Here is a 17,025-nt window from a genome sequence, read left to right on the forward strand (position 1 = left end):
AGGAAGGGGCATTGGTGGTTAGAGCACTCAGCTGGGATGTGGGAACCCCAAGCTCAGGGTTGTTCTGGTGTGGGGCTCCTTCCGTTTCTCCTGCTGAAGCTGTTCCAGGGTGGATAAATAATGAAAGAGGGACTGGTGCTGGAGCAGTGCACCTCTCAGGTGGGTGCCCTAAGCACCAGGCTAGAGACATTCTTGTGCTCCAGCCCACTGACCATAGGCACCAACTTCTCCTGGCACCGGTAGGTGCTCGCGCCTCCCCTGCCCCCAGCCCTGCCCCCATTCCAACCCCTTCCCCAAAGTCCCTGCCTCCCTGCACCATTGGACTCCTTCCCCAAATCTCCACCCCAGCCCTGCTTCTTGCCTGCCTCCTCCCTTGAGCGCGCCGCATTCCCACTCTTCCCCCTCCCTCCCACAGCTTGGTTCACAGCAGCAAGCTGGAGGCGAAGCAGGGAAGGCGCGCTTAGGGGAGGAGGCAGAGTTGAGCTGGGATGGGGGAGGTGGGACGGGGAGCTGCCAGTGGGTGAGGAGCACCCACCAATTTTTCCCCATTGGTGCTCCAGCCCCAGAGCACCCACAGAGTTGGCGCCCATGCCACTGACTTTGTCTCCATAGTAGAACAGCCCAGGGCCCAATAAGTGAGAATACCCCCCAGCTCAGTGGTTAGAACATGCTCCTGAGAGGTGGGGGACCCCTGTTCAAATTCTGCTCAAGGGGGCAATTAAACCTAACTTCTCCTCCAACCCAGGGGAGTGCTCTAGGCACCACCACCCTTGGCTGTTTTGTGTGGGGCGAGGCCGGTGCCTAGTTTGTCCCATCAAGAAAGGCCGTAGGCAGCCCACTACACAGAGGTGGGGAACCTATGTCCAGGCTGCCAGGAGGTGCTCCGAGACGGCAGGGCTTAGGACAGACCCCGCTCCTGTTGGTTTCTCCCAAAGGCTGGCTTGTGTGGCTTGTCTAAGGTGCCTGGGCTCCTAACTCAGGCTTGGTGGGTTGCAGTGATTTTCCTTTAGGCACCACAATGCTGAGGACAGCAAGTCCCTTTGGGGCGCTGGGCCCATGTCCTTCAAGGCTCTCGAACAAGTATTTCTCTCCTCTCACACCTACTTTGCATTCATGGATTGGGGGTGGAAAACAAGTTTTCCTGCTTTTTCAACTCCCACTTGGTTTCTTAATTGTAAATGCACCAGTCATTGAACTGAGCCAGCTGAATAAATGAAATGACAAAAATACTCTCGCTTTGCCTGCAGAAGAGGTTACTGCTGTCAAAACCCAGTTCAGTCCCTTCAACAACCTCTGGCTCCAGGTCCTTAGCCAGTGAGTTCCCCCAGTTCAGCAATACGACTTTCCTTCAAACTTGGCAGCAAATATGTGCTACTTAATATTGATTTTGTATTTCATTTACATGATTTTCATGGCATATAATAAGTTTAGGCTTAACATATGTTATCAGTTTCAGATTTAGTTTTAATAGGTTTATTTTAAAAAAATTAAAAGCCTGCATTTAATTTCAATATAATATCCTATTTACATTAAAAAATCTGATTTTTTTTACTTTAAAAATGTTTTGATGTTTCTCCACCCTGGGGTCAATGAGGGTCTTACCCAAAGCCATTTGCCCTCCGCATGAGTCTATGGTAAGTTCAATGGGCCTTGGCTCAAGGCCTCAGAGATTCCTAGACTCCAAAGCCAGAAGGAAGCACTGGGACCATCCAGACTACTCTCCTGCATAGCCCAGGCCAGAGACATGCCCCCAAATCATTCCTAGAGCAGAGCTTTTAGAACAAGATCAAGTCTTGGTTTAAAAATTGTTAGCGATGGAGAATCCACCACAAGCCTTGATAAATAGTTCCAATGATTAATTACTGTCACTGTTAAAAATGTCCACCTCCAGCCGGGATTTGTCTACCTTAAACTTCCAGCCACTGCACTGTGTTATACATTTGTCTTCTAGATCGAAAGCCTATTATTAAATATTTGTTCCCATATTAATATTTACAGCCTGTGATCAAGTCTCCCATGTACCTTCTTTTTGTTAAGCTAAATAGATGGAGCTCCTTGAGTCTATCACTGTAGGGCAGGTTTTCTAAGCCTTTAATCATTCTTGTGGCTCTTCTCTGAACCCCCTGCAATTTATCAGCAACTTCCTGAACTGTAGGCACCACAACTGGACACAGGATTCCAGCAGCAGTTTCACCAGTGCCAAATACAGAGGTAAAATAACCTCTCTACTCCTACTCGAGAGTCCCTGGTTTACATGTCCCAGGAGCACATTACCTCTCCTGGCCAGAGGGTCCTAAGAAAAGGAGTGATTTTTATTTCAGCTGTTGGAAACAATCAGGGTTTTGTTTGTTTGTTTTTATTTAACAAATTCAAATGCTCAGTAAACATTTGTAAGAAATTAGGTTTCTGTTAAAATTCAAACACTTTTCCCCACACACATTGAGAGCGCTCACAGTTCACGTCTCCAAGAGATCATCCAGCAAAACCAAGGAAGAGAAGATGGGAGTTTCCCAATACTATTAAGATAAAAAATAAAACAAGCTGCAACGCTGCCCTTCCAGATCTCCTTCCAGCTATATCAGTAAAACAGAGAGAAAAGGAAAAAGGGATTGGAGGCACAAATCTATTTTCATTTTCTTTGCAAGTCACTTTTAATAAGGGAAAGAAACAGAGAAGCAAAGAAAAAGAAATTAGAAACAACAGCAGGTAATGAAATTATTCTTTAAATTATTAAAAGTGTCTTGAAGGTTTCCTTTTAAATCTATCACACAACACAGAGCACAGCTTTGATGGAACACACAATGTGGCACTGAACCCAGCACTGGAGAATGCAATCGACTCACCTGTCACTTAACCACAGACAAATTAAATCAAGAGGAAGTCTACGTAAGTACTAAATGTAATCATAAAATGAGCAATATTTTTCTAAATAAGCTGTAGACCTCAGGCTTTTGCTATCATGGAGCATGAGGGTTTGAAATATTGCAAGGTATTTCTTTCTAATCTTCTGGGTAGATCTGGTAGATTTCTCATCAACACTTTTTTCGGCTTTTCTGTGCTATAGAAATCTTCATTCACTGGCTATTATTTGAAGACTGCACAGTCTGTTTGTGGGTTAGTTTTTTCTTTCTAGGTTTTGCTTGTTTGCAAAGGGGTGAAGCCGAACAGATCAGGACGTGAACAACATTTTGTGATGTGCTGAAATAGCAACTATTTTCTGAAAAGAGCAATTATTAATACCCCCCCCAATAATTTACATGCAAGTGTTATATCCTTGGGGGCAGCCAGTTTAGGAAGAAATCACTTAAGGCCAGACAGCAGACAGCTAACAAAACTACCATTTATTTACACACACAGACCTCACCTAACAGGCAAAGCAGGGTAGGCTATCCCCTAATAATCTAACTCAGTTGCCATGGAAACAAAAACCATGACAACCAAATACACAACATATTCCTCCCCCCCAATAAGACCATCCCCTAAATAAAACACACACTAGACTAGAGAAGGAGGGTAGACTGCCTCCATTCCCAGCTAAACCCTGGGGATTATTTTGCCCCAAACCTGTGGGTTCGCCCTAGCTAAAGATCCAGCCGATGAGGAGGCCTTCTGTCTCTAGGTGGATTACGGCGAACTCCTGGTGTTGTTGCACCCGAAAGTACCATGGGCTCAGGGTCCGCAGCACGAACAGGTGAGGAGGTGGTATCAGCTCGTGCTGGGCAAAGGGGTATCTCAGCCGCCGGCAGTAATGGAGGAGAACAGTCAGAAACAGGTGATTCGTGATTCGGTGTCTCACCAGAAGAGGTGAAGTCAGACCACTCAACTGCAGATGTGTCCTGAGGACTGGCATGACCTGGCAACAGCTGATCTACATGTCGCCGCCAGGTAAGATTCTCTGCAGTCGGACTGTGTAGGAAACAGGTCCTGTTTGAGTGATGATCGTGGCAGGGACCCATTTAGCCTGGAAGTATAATTCCGAGCAAAACTGGCTGTCCCGGGCTAAAGGTTCGGTCTTTTGCTCTGGGTGCCCGTCTGATGACTTGATATTGCTGCTGATGTTGCACAATTTGTCGGGGTTCAGAAGGTTTCAGCAGATCAAAGCAAGTGCGCAGCTGTCGTCCCATCATTAGAAAGGCCGGGGATGCCTGGGTCGTAGCATGAGGTGTGTTTCTGTAGGAAAGTAAGAAGGTATCCAGACGCTTTTGAATGGAGTGTTGTCCCCTTGCTGATTTCAAAGCGTGTTTCATTGTCTGCACAAATCTTTCAGCTAATCCATTGGTGGATGGATGATGATATGGTGCTGACGTGATGTGGTGTATCCCATTTGCCTTCATAAAATTTTGAAACTCCTGAGAGAGAACTGAACTGCGGTCCGTTGTCGCTCACAAGTTGTTCTGGCAGACCGAAACGACTAAAGAGTCCCGTAGTTTTTGGATAGTACTCTCTGCAGTAGTGGACTGCATTATAGAGACTTCTGGCCATTTAGAATGGGCATCTACTGCCACCAAGAACATGCTTCCTTCAAGGGGGCCAGCGAAGTCAATGTGAATATACGTTGCCACGGGTTTTCAGGCCAGTCCCATGGGTGTAGGGGTGCCCACTGGGGTGCATTCCTCACACCCTGACATGACATACAAGCTTTTGCCTTCTCTTCAATAGCACTGTCCAATCCAGGCCACCAAAAATAGCTTCGTGCAATTTCCTTCATGCGCACTATTCCACAGTGACCGGAATGTAGCTGTTCTAACATCTGTGATCTCAGTGGTGGTGGAATAATGACACGTCTCCCCACAACAAAACAACCAGATTGGACCGATAACTCCGTCCTCCTGGACATGTAGGTAACAAGGTCGGGTGAGACCGGAGAGGTTTGTCGAGATTTTCCATGCATCACCAGGTCCATAACTTGGGACAATACTGGGTCAACGCGAGTTGCCTTCTTTATCTGAGTAGCAGTGATGGGTGTATTCTCTACCTGTTCAAAGTAGAAGATTTCCTTTTGGGCACTATCTTGATGTTTGACCGGCAAAGGCAACCTTGAGAGGCCATCTGCATTGCCGTGCAGAGTGGATTTCCGATATTTGATTTCATATGTGTGTGCTGAAAGTAACAATGCCCAACGTTGCATACGACTAGCAGCTAATGGGGGAATGCCTGTGTAGGGTCCAAAAATTGACGTCAGAGGTCGATGGTCTGTGAGAAGAGTAAACTTTGCCCAAACAGGTACTGATGAAACTTCCGAATTTCAAAAAAAATTCCTAATGCCTCACGTTCGATTTGGGCGTAGTTAGTTTCTGCTTTGCTTAGAGTGCGTGAAGCAAAAGCAATAGGTCTCTCTTCTCCCGAAGGCATAATGTGTGACACGACTGCTCCCACTCCATAAGGGGAGGCATCGCAGGCCAATTGTAGGGGTAAGGATGGATCAAAGTGCGTTAGAACTTCAGAATTTAGCAATGCATCCTTAGCTTTGTTAAATGCAACATCACAGGCTTCAGTCCACTTCCAGGCCTTGTTCTGCCCAAGGAGCTCATGAAAGGTTTTAGCAGTGTGGCTAACTGTGAGATGAACTTTCCATAATAGTTCAGTAGTCCTAGAAACGAGCGCAGCTGGCTTACATTTCGAGGTGGGGGAGCCTCCACAATAGCTTTAACTTTTGCAGGGGCCTTATGAAGACCTGCAGAATCAATGATGTGTCCCAAAATATTCAACAGAGGGCTTGAAGAATTCACACTTGTCTTTGCGAACTCGTAGGCCATACTCTTCCAGTCTTTGTAGGGTAGCCTCTAAATTCTTTAAGTGATCCTCTTCATTCCTTCCAGTGACCAGGATATCATCCAGATAGCACTGAACTCCTGACAAGCCACACAAGATCTGGTCCATAGCCCTCTGGAACAGGGCGGGAGCAGACGTTATTCCGAAGGGTAGGCGACAGTATCGATAAAGCCCCTTATGAGTCACAATAGTCAACAGCTCTTGGGACTTTTCATCGACGTGCATCTGTAAATATGCTTGACTCAGATCAATCTTACTGAACTTTTGTCCCCAGCCAGGCCTGCGAAGAGGTCATCGATGCGGGGAAGCGGGTATTGCTCTGCACACAACACTGGGTTGACAGTGACTTTAAAATCACCGCAAATCCGGAGAGAGCCATCTTTCTTCACTATTGGGGATGATAGGAGTGGCCCATGAGCTATGGGTAACTGGTATTAGGACTCCATTGGTGACCAGGCGCTCCAGGTCTGCTTCAACTTTTGGCCTGATGGCATATGGCACAGTTCGGGCTTTCAGATATTTTGGTGGACTGTCAGGTTTAATGTTCAATGTCACAGTGATTCCCTTCATACTTCCCAAATCATCTCCAAAAACAGCAGCATGTTTCCTTAGTATAGGGGTTAGACTGGTTTCTTCTTTAGTCATCCGGTGCACTTCTGCCCAGTTCAGCTGAATCTTCCCAAGCCAAGACCTACCCATTAAGGCTGGGTAGTTACCTCTCACCACAAACAGTGGCAATTTAGCAGCCTGTCCATTGAGCTCCACCTTAACATCAATAGTGCCCAACATGGGCACAGCTTCTCCCGTATACGTCTTCAGAACAGTTTTTTGTTGCCTTAAGCGCAGAAGATGCTGTAGCTTTTCTTTATACACAGTCTCGGAGACCAGCGAGACGGCTGCACCGGTGTCCAGTTCCATGCGTATAGGTTTGCCATCCAACAACGGGGGTTACCCAGTATTCATGTGAGCCCACTGCCAAAGACAAAACATGCAGTGGCACTTCCGCTCTTGCGATGAGGTGTCACCTTTGATCATCCTGGGTCTGCTCTAGGGTATGCAGGTTCCTCTTTTTGTCGCCAGACCACAGGCCTCTTTTTTCTTTTGTTTACAGGCACACTCAATGTGTCCCTTTTTGCCACAGTGTCGACACACCAGGTCCTTACACCAGCATTCTGATGCCTGGTGACCTGGCTTACCACAGCGGTAACATTCTTGACTCTGCACACAGTTTTGTGGGTAGGTTTCTTGTGACACTTTTTGCACCCTAGGGGATGCACCGATGTATTGCGCCTCCCTTGTAGCCAGTTCCATGGAGACAGCAATATCAACAGCCTTCTGTAATGTAAGCTGAGCCTCTGTCAGTAGGCGCTTCCGTATAGCTTCACTGTACAGGCCACACACTAACCTGTCACGCAGGGCATCATTTAACATCTCTTTAAATTCACAGTGTTCTGCTAGCTTTTTTAAAATTGCTACAAATTGTACAACTGTTTCATCTTCTTTTTGGTCTCTTTTGTGGAACCTATATCTTTCAGCAATTACCAGTGGTTTTGGGGAAAAATGGGACCCCAGGATTTCCACAATGTCACTGTAAGATTTAGTCTCAGGCTTAACAGGGTGTAGTAAGAAGCTGCGTAGCAGGGAGTAGGTTTTAGCCCCTACAACACTTAAGAATATTGGCACCTTCTTCGCTTCTGTAATGTCATTTGCAGTAACAAAAAGCTCAAAACACTCAGTATACACAGGCCGCTGCTCTATATTCTCATCAAAAGGTTCCAGTGGCCTGGTCAGAGTAGCCATGATTTTTAGTTTCACTTTCACAGTCGGTGCAAACAAGCAGTTTGTTTTTTTACCTCGACTTCTACTTCCTTCTGTTACTGGAGCAGCACCAGAATCCCATGCATCGTCGCCACTTGTTATATCCTTGGGGGGCAGCCGGTTTAGGAAGAAATCACTTGAGGCCAGACAGCAGACAGCTAACAAAACTACCATTTATTTACACACACAGAGCTCACCTAACCGGCCGAAGCAGGGTAGGCTATCCCCTAATAATCTAACTCAGTTGCTATGGAAACAAAAACCATGACAACCAAATACACAACAGCAAGGAGCTCTCTGAGCCACAAAGGTTCATTTTTAACAAATCTTGGAAACCTGGGGAAATTCCAAAGGATTGGCAGGCAGGCAGTGCAGGTCCAACAAAGGGAACTATAGACTGGTTACCCTGTCGTCGATCCCAGGTAAAATAATAGAACGGCTAATTCAGGATTCTATCAACAAAGAATGAGAGGCTAGGACTGTAATTAATGCCGGTCAGCACAGTATCAAGGAAGGTGGGTCTTGCTGAACAAACCTGTTGGGTTTTTTTATGAGACAGGTCTGGTTGATAGCAACTGCGCCGATTGAGTATGCTCGGGTTTCGCCAAGACATTTGACTTAGTACCATAGATTCGTTGATTCCAGGGCCAAAACGGACCCACTGTTATCATCTAGTCTGACTCCCTGCACAGCACAGGCCACAGGACTCCCCTGAATTAATTCCTGTTTGAGCTATGGATGATCTTATAGCAAAATATCCAGTCTTGATTTAAAAATTGCCTATGATGGAGGATCCCCCATGGCCCTTGGTAAGTCGTTCCAGTGGTTAATTACCCCCATTGCTAACGATGTGCACCCTTATTGCCAGTCTCAGTTTGTCTAGCTCCAGCTTCAAGTCCTGTCACTCTGATTGAAATGTTTGCATGGTATGGAAACACGCCGGATGGATTAACAACCAGCTCACTGATGGATCACAGAATGTAGCTGTTCATGGGGAAAGATCAAAGAGGGGAGCTGTTTCCACAGGGGTCCCCAGGAACTGGTTTTTGATCCAGTGCTATTGGATATTTTTATCAACAACCCATGTCTGTCTACCACATGAGCAGGGAACTGAAGAAGGGCACAGGACCTCATGCTGGCTTTTTGCCTGGGCTGAAATCTCCCCGTGGTGCTTGGGCGAAGGAGGCCCCAGCTTTCAGAGAGTGATACTGAATCCTCTTTACCTCCTAGTTCAGCCAGCCTGGTGTACCCTCCTCCTTACACCTCCCCCCTCAAGTTCCCTTCCCCATTCATCCTCCTCTAGTCATCCAGAGCAGAGGAAGGTGATGAGAAACCCTTTGAACTGCAGTGTTGTGTAATCTTTCAGCAGCTGGTAACTGAGAAACATTGTTTATACAACATGCACTTTTTCCATTAAGAATGCGCTGCAGGCTGGCTCGACACCCCCAGTGCTGCAGGCTGGCTCGACACCCCCAGGTGCTGCAGACTGGCTGGACACCCCCAGGTGTGGCAGGAAGCATTGTCTAGTGGCTCGGGAGGAGAATGGGAGTCAGGATTTTGGCTATTGCCATTCCCTTGATGTGTGATTTTGGGCAAATTATTCCCCCTCTCTGGGCCTCAGTTTCGCCATCTGATCATACCAATCCACTCCACAGGCTTTATTAGTGAAGGTTAAATCATTAGTAGGCCCCTATCAAATTCACAGTCCATTTTGCTCAATTTTACAGCCGGAGGGTTTTTAATTGATCAATTTCACTTTTTCATCTCAAACACCTGACATTTCACAGTGTTGTAACCGTGGGGGTCTCAACCCAAAAGGGACCCAGAGGTGGGTCTGAGCTCCTACCCGCTCCGAGAGCGGCTGTGTAGGGGAAGGACAAGTCCTGTCCCTCGCCAGCCTGGCTGGGACTCCCAGCTAGCTGTCTACTAGCTCCTAGCACCCTGGGGAGATCAGATTTCCTGGGGAAGGGCTTATTTCACGGTCCATGACACGTTTTTCACAGTCGGGCAGTGAAATTGGTAGGGACCTGATCATTAGTGTTTACACGAGAGCCATGTAACTCACACTAATATTTTGTGGTTCTCTGTCCCCCTCTAGAGGATACACCACATATAGCGGTTCTGAGTCTCCAGTGTCTGCAATTAACAGATCTGGTCTGTCAGCTCAAACTATAGCGGCTTGTAACATCTACCCCTAAGTGCCCCAGGTTTGATCCCCCCAGGCATCAGATACTTGAGAAAAGCAAAATTATTAATTTTCCTCATTATTAGTGTTGCAAGATCCTTTGGTAAAAGGTAAATCAACATTTGTAGTACTTGAATCCCAAGTGATATTCCCTACCCAAGAGTCAGCTGTACAAGGGGGCATATAACCAGGAAATCCCCTGCAGTTTCTGCCAAGATCACAAGTCTGAAAGTCCATTTTCCTGCAGCAGAGAAGTCATTAGCCAAAGAACCGTGCAGGTCAGAGCCTGGCACAGAGCCACGGAATAGAGCCCGCTCAACAATTTTCTGTGGATTCTTTGGGTTTTGATGGAAAATGGAGGGTTTTTTTACTAAATGGACATTTTCAAAGAAAAAATATTCCATTTCTGTCTAACTTGTTCAGGCTTGTGGGGGGGGTGGTTAAATTATTTATTTTGCTAACAAAACTTGAGGGAATTTAAACATTTTCCATTTTTTGACACACAGAAACATTTTCTCTGTTTATTTTTTATTTTAAATCCTTGTCACTAATGTTTCTCATGGATGAAAACCCTGGTACCTGACCAGCCCCACAGTGCAAACTTCTCAGGATCTGTGGCAGCAGCGAGAGAGGCTGGGATCACTCCAGGGGTAGGGTGACTCCACCCTCTCCCCAGTGCATTCTGCACCTGGCTGGAAAGCGTCCGGGGGCTGCTGGTTATTTGTAGCCTATCCCGGCACCAGCGCTCAGCATTGGCAGCCGCAGGCCAGAGGGGGGAATAAAAAGAGAGAGAGAGAAACTCAGACCGCGATAGACAGCGCGCACAAGCAAAGTGTTCCTGGAGGTTGCAATCTCCAGCTTGATTTTTGGAAGCGCTGCCCATGCACCTCTGAAAGGGGCAGCTGCAAGTGCTCAGCACCTCTGAAAGTCAGACTGTTCGTATACAAGAAACACACTTTGCACTAACACCAGGAAGAGCAGAGCGGGGCAGGATCTGTTAGCTCCCCCTGTCCCTATCCTGGCCAGGGCAGAATTGTCCCCTATTATGTGTTTGCTGCACTTGGGTTTCAAGCATCTCAGGTGATGAGTTCCCATCTGCTCCCCCTCGAGGCACGACTCCACACCCCCCTGCGCGGAGGGCACTGCTGAGATTCACTCTAAATTCACCCCTTCTTCATTCCATGCCATTACTGCTCCAGTGGCTTCTGACGAGTGAGAATATCCCTTCTCTCCTTGGTGTTTGCCCCTGTCTGAGACATGGACACTATTCTCATATCACCACCCCTTTTGGCATGGCTCAGCCAGTCCTTACAGATTCAGCTTTTCCAGGTTTGCCTCATCCCGACCCTCAGCCTCCTGGGATATTTTTATAGCTTGGCTGCGGGGGGATGATCTGGTGGTTAGCGCATTAGCCTGGTACTTTAAACACTGGCATTCGATTCCCCGTGCTGCTATAGGTGGCCTGGGGGACTTGTGCCAGTCAGTTGGTCTCTCTGTGACTCAGTTTCTCTAGGTGTACAATGGGGAGGGTAGCCTTTCCCTACTTCACAGGGGCAAGGGGTGAGAATAAATACACGAATGCCTGCTGAGATACCCCAGTAACAGGCCGGGTCAGCCAGACAGCTCTGAACTCCCTCCACTCAGTCAGGATTTGTCTAAAGCCCTGATTCCAGGCCTGGCTGCTGCACGGCCCAAGATGGCACTGGCCCCTTCTTCCGCTGACTCATTTCATTGCAAACTCTTGACCAGTCTGCCACCCCATCGCAGCCCCAGGTATCCGTCAGTGTCACTGCTTATCAGATTCCCCCTGAGCCTCTCCTGTGGGGCCTGCTCCCCTGCCCGGGGACTGGCTGCACTTTTCCAGCTTGAATCTCCTGGTTGTTTTCTGCTGGAGTCCCTGGTCTCTGCAGGCCCCTTGGGTTTATTTCTCTGTCCTTGGCCGCAGCTTCTCCCAGTGCAGCCTCATCTGCACATTTTATCCAAGTGACATTACTTCCTTTTCCAGATCCTCAGTGAAGCTGGTACCTAAGGCCACACCTAACCCCCGTCGCTGCCCTGCACTAAGCGTCTTCCTCCAACTCCAGACACCGCTGGCTGCCCGGTCCTCTGCTCACCACCAATTCTCAAAGCCACAGGCCGAGGCTCGGACCGAGACCCTGCCTCTCTTAGAGGCTTTGCGTGGGTAGAATGGCAGCCGTGCAGTTAGGCCAGTACGGAAAGCAGGGTTTCCACTGTGCAGTTTGCTCCAGTCAATGGCTGGATGAAGCCACGCTGGTATGTGCCTCGCGTTATATCAGCGCATCAGGCCACACGAGGGTCCTGAATCACCATTTCTCTAAAGCAGCCAGGGCTGAAGGCACTTTGCAGTCAGTTTCTCATGTCAGAGTTCAGGAGGCAAATGGAGTCGGTCGGAACATTGCAGGGGGTATCTGAATGGATGAGGAAAAACTCTGCCGTGACTCACGCAAAGCAGAGACGTGCACCCGGGTCTCCACCCACCCCAGCCAGTCCTCTAACCACTAGGCCACTGCGTCCTGAATCAAACCCCTCTGCTCTTCTGTGAAATGGGGCTGTTTCGATGCAGGTCAGTTACCACGAAAACGTTCAAAAGATTTTGTGTTTGCCCCAGTGTAGAATGACACTGCCCCTGAAATCCGCTGGGCTTGCCACGGCCATACATCCTATACCCAGGCCCCTTTTGCACCCCTCTGGCAAAGCCAGGGGCCCTTCCTAAAGTGGGCATCGGTGTCACTTCCCCCCACCTCCAGCCCTTTTGTATGAGGAGAGCTGTGCAAAGGGGCCTTAGTGGAAACAAGCAACCTTTAGCCGAAAGTGCAGCCTTGTGCCAGCAGCCGCGAAGTACAGCCTCTAACGGGGAGTCACAGGTTCCAACAGCAGAAAAGCCAGCATTTTTCGGTCCCAGGCAGAAAGCTCTGCATGGTGGAGCAGGCGTCGGTTCACAACACCAATCTCTGCAGGAGACACCTGCAGCCCCTGGCAAGAAGAGCTTCCTGAACATTAACTGAGGTGGGACGCTGTTAGTAAAACAAAGCTCATCTCCAAGTATCTGGATCCTTCCCTCCCTTCCTGAGACCACAAACCTGCAGGCCATTGGGAAGTCAGCCCGCAAGGGCACAGCAGACATGCATTGCAGGTCTGTACAATATTGTACAGTCCATGATACGGTTCAACCCAAAGGATCCCAAGTGCTTTGCAAGCAAACTGCGCTACACCTCATATCCCCTGGATCACTTCTCCCATCACTGCTCAGATGTCCAGCCGCTGCTTAGCTGTAAGCTTTCATCTGCCACTGAAGTGCAGCTGTCTCTGGGGTGGAACACACGCCGTTACTATGCATCAGAAAGTGAAGAAAAGTCCTAGTGATGTTGCGGGGGGAAATTTGGGTACCAGAATATAGTTATCCAAAGTGTGTTGTGGTCAGGAAATCAAGACTTATGCTGCTACTCTTATGTAAGGTACCATAGGATCTGTAATGATCACAAGTGGCCAGGATCTCTGCTTTGTGTCTCCTCTAAGGAACTTAAATGGCCCCACTCCCGTAGGATGTGAACACCTCAGACCTTTAACTCCCAAGATCCCTAAGAGGAAGGGCAGTGTTAGAACTCCCATTGCACAGAGAGACTTAGGTCACACAGTGAGTCTGGAGCAGAACCAGGACTTGAACCCAGGCCGGCACTAACCACTGCCACATCCTCCCTCCCTCCCTCTGAGATAACAATGGCCCCTACATCTAGGGTGACCAGATGTCCCGATTTTGTAGGGACAGTCCCGATTTTTGGGTCTTTTTCTTATATAGGCTTGTAGGGGGCTGTGAAAAACTGTGTCACAGCCTAGCTAGGGTATTTCCGCTTTCTCGGTGGCCTTGTGAAAAGCCCCTGCTTGTTAAGTGGCCGGTCATTGTAGGACACGGCATGCCAGTTATAACTTGCTTTTAACTGGTTGGAACCAGTTTGTACGGCCTTAGGCCAAAGGACGAACATAGCCTGTGGGAAGTCCCTTCTTGCATATGTATAAGTTGCTTTGTATTATGTATATATAGCTGTATGCTCCCGGTCCCACCTTTAAACTCCAACCCAGGCCAAGCTGAGCTTTGGTGCGGGGTTCCCCGCCTCCGTAACAGCAATGCCCAAAGTCCCCGTTGCGGGAGTGTCACGTTACCTTCATTAAAGCCAATAACTCACGGTGTGTGTGGGCCTCGTTCTTGCAAAGCACTCAGGGTAGGCCCGTAGCCTCCCACAAACGTTACAAGGCTTCTATTACCCCCCACCCCCTGTCCCGATTTTTCACAGTTGCTGTCTGATCATCCTACCTACAGCCTCATCTACAGCCTTCCCTGCAGAGCGCTCCCTCCTAGCGCTGCGCTCGGCACTGACTTGGAGGGGAGAGAGCCTCCTGCTGAGCATCCACGCTGCTCTCTGCGGCACATCTGTGTCCCTTCGAGCACTCCCAACCGTGCACTGGCCTGGATTGTCCCTTCCCTGCTCAGCAGTAAGCTCTGAGGGGCTCCCTCCCAGGCTGGGGTGGCTGCAGGACACAGAAAGGGCTTCGGGAGGGTTTTGCGAGCTGGGAGCTCAGCCCTGGAGCCCCACTAACGATTGCTGAGTCCTGAGGCAAGCAGGAAAGCAGGGAAAATGTGTCCCAGACACCCGCCAGCTCCCCCCCCGTTCTAGGAGAACTAAAATAAATGTCCTGACTGAGGCACATTTCTCTTTGCAGGCAGACCGCTCCAAACGCCACAGCTGGGCCGTGGTTCAAGGCTGGGCTGCACAGCAGGCCTGTGTCACTCAGTGCTCAGAGAGAGAAATAACACAGCAGGACAGAGTCCAGCACAGGCTCTGCCAGGCAAATGAAACAGAGGGAGCTTCCTGAGTGAAGGGGAAGAGCAAGTCCCGTTCCTCCCCAGCAGCGCGAGGGAGATCAGACCCATTTCCACCTCCTGCAACCTCCTGCAGCTGCCAGAAGCTCTGGGGGTGCTGCCTTCAGAGCCCAGCTCTCCACACCCACAGCACCCTCCCTCCAAGGGGCTCAAAGCACTTTGCAAATGTTAGTCTGGTCTCCTAACCCTGTGTGGGGTGGGGGAACTCTCTCCCAATTCACAGAAGGGAAACTGAGGCACGGAGACAGTGGAATGACCTGCCTGTGGTCACAAAGTGAGTCACTTGCAGAGCTGAAAGATAAAAGCCAGGTCCCCATCTCTCATGCTTTAACCACTTGGCCATGCCTTCTATCTAATCGCTCGCTCGCGCTCTCTCCCTTTGCAATCCTGCCAGGAAATTTCCCATGTGTGCTTTGCTGTAGTGAGTCAAACTCACTAGGAGTGAAATTCAAACCCATGCTGGGGCCCTGTCCCCACTTAAGACCCTGGTGGAACCTATCTGGTTGCAGGATCTGTGTGCAAAGTCAGTTTCCCCCCTCAGAATCGAGTGGATCAATTCCCAGGAGCAGAGACTTTTCACTGAGCCAAGGTGGGCAGTGCAGCGGCAGAGAGGGGGTTATAAATAGCGCGAAATGATCTGGAGGCTTTACCAGCTGCTGTTTTCTTGCATCGTCATAGACTCGGTTCTCACGGAGAAGCTGTGACTGTGGGGCTATGCGGAGGCCTGACGACAAGGCTCAGGAACACATTGGGAATAGGTGGGCTGAGGCACAGGGCAAGTTGAATGCAACATGGGAAGACCTAGAACGATTTTAGACATGCAGGCCCCCTCAGTGCACTCAAGGGTTAAAAAAAGAGAGCTGCAGTAACTTGATCTGGAAACCACAGGCGCGTTTCTGCAGCCTGGAAAAATCCCCAGGATAGACCGTTAGCTCAAAGCCCAGGATTTTCACTCCCTGTTAGGGCATGATCCCACGAGGTGCTCAGTTCTCACTGAAGTCAACAGAAAAGCACTCAGCACCTCACAGGACTGGGCCCTTGAAGCTTAGAGACACAATATGCTACAGCTAGAGAACAGAGTGAACCCCCATCTAAGCCACAGGTGCCCGGGAGAACCTCCATCAACTCCAATATGTATCCTTCACAGGACACAACCTTAATTCTTCCATCCCCAGAAACCTGCCTCCAGGTTCCGCTCTCAGACACACCCATGCCTCTGCTAACCTCCATGGATTTACTCCAGTGTAACAGCAAGACCTGGCCCCACGATTCTGCTCCCCTCTGTGCCCCAGAAAGAGCCTCTCTGGGCAATTCAGGCTGCTTTTCTGTGCCTCAATTTCCCATCTGTAAAACAGGGCAATGGCACCAGAGGGTTTTGGGTGCCTTCATTCATCAGTATTTACAGAGGGCCTGGGGAGCCATGGATGGGCGGGGACCAAGAATGACCAAAAAGAAGAGGCGACATTATTCTTCTATCCAACAATAAAACTTTCCCCTTTGGTTTTAAGTGCTTGTTTCCTCCCAAGGGAAGCGGGAGGGGAAAGGTTCTGTGATATTCCTCAACTGGCAATGCCAGCTGCAGGCTGCAGAGTGCTCCTCCCTGCTTTGCCCGCTCAGTCCCTTCCATGGTGCCTTTCTCCCTCCTGCAAACTCAGGGCTCTTACCTTCAAATACCACAGAACAGTAAGAGTCACTGACGTCTGTATCCGGCGTCTGGACATTTTCAGCATGGAGAATGAAAACCCTGAGCATTCCTTCAGCCAGGGATGGGCTTGCCTGCTTCCCTCCTGGATGGCTTATGTCCCTGCAGCCAGCCCTGTCTCCCTTCTGCTCCCGGCTGGCACATTTATACTTGTCAGACAGACAGGGAAGCAGCTCTTAAAGGGGAAGAGATCCATTTGAATTCAGAGTGAATAAAAAAAGATCCTCCTGGACAGAGGAGATGCTAATCGATCTGTTGTTTGGGGCAGGGACTGTGTCTGCCTTGGGGTGGTTATTGGGGTTCCCAATTTTGGCTGGACACATTCCTGGAGGTTTCAGCCTATGGTATAATCTTTAATTAAAGCAGCAGCTCTCAACCTTTCCAGTCGACTGTCCCCCCTTTCAGGAGTCTGATTTGTCTTGCGTACCCCAAGTTTCACTCAATTAAAAACGACTTGCTTACAAAATCAGACATCAAAATACAAGTGTCACAGCCTGAAAAATTGCCGACTTTCTCATTTTTACCATCAGTTATAAAATAAACCAGTTGGAATGTACCTATTGGACTTACATGTCAGTGTATAGTAAGTACATAGAGCAGTATAAACAAGTCATTGCATGAAACTTTAGTTTGCCCTGACTTTTCTGGTGC

At 48.9% G+C, this 17,025-nt stretch overlaps 1 protein-coding gene across 1 annotated transcript in view; it reads right to left on the reverse strand.

The window, feature by feature from the left end:
* The window catches only part of DYSF (dysferlin), a 357,128-nt gene extending 340,626 nt beyond the window's left edge, over positions 1-16,502 (reverse strand). The window contains exon 1 of the mRNA XM_075066758.1: positions 16,337-16,502. Coding sequence (XP_074922859.1) covers positions 16,337-16,424 — 88 coding nt within the window. The 5' untranslated portion in view covers positions 16,425-16,502. The remainder of the gene's footprint in view (positions 1-16,336) is intronic.
* Positions 16,503-17,025: the final 523 nt, after the last annotated feature.

Source organism: Chelonoidis abingdonii, chromosome 5 (assembly GCF_003597395.2).
Source record: "Chelonoidis abingdonii isolate Lonesome George chromosome 5, CheloAbing_2.0, whole genome shotgun sequence".
In the NCBI taxonomy this organism is placed as follows: Eukaryota; Metazoa; Chordata; order Testudines; family Testudinidae; genus Chelonoidis; species Chelonoidis abingdonii.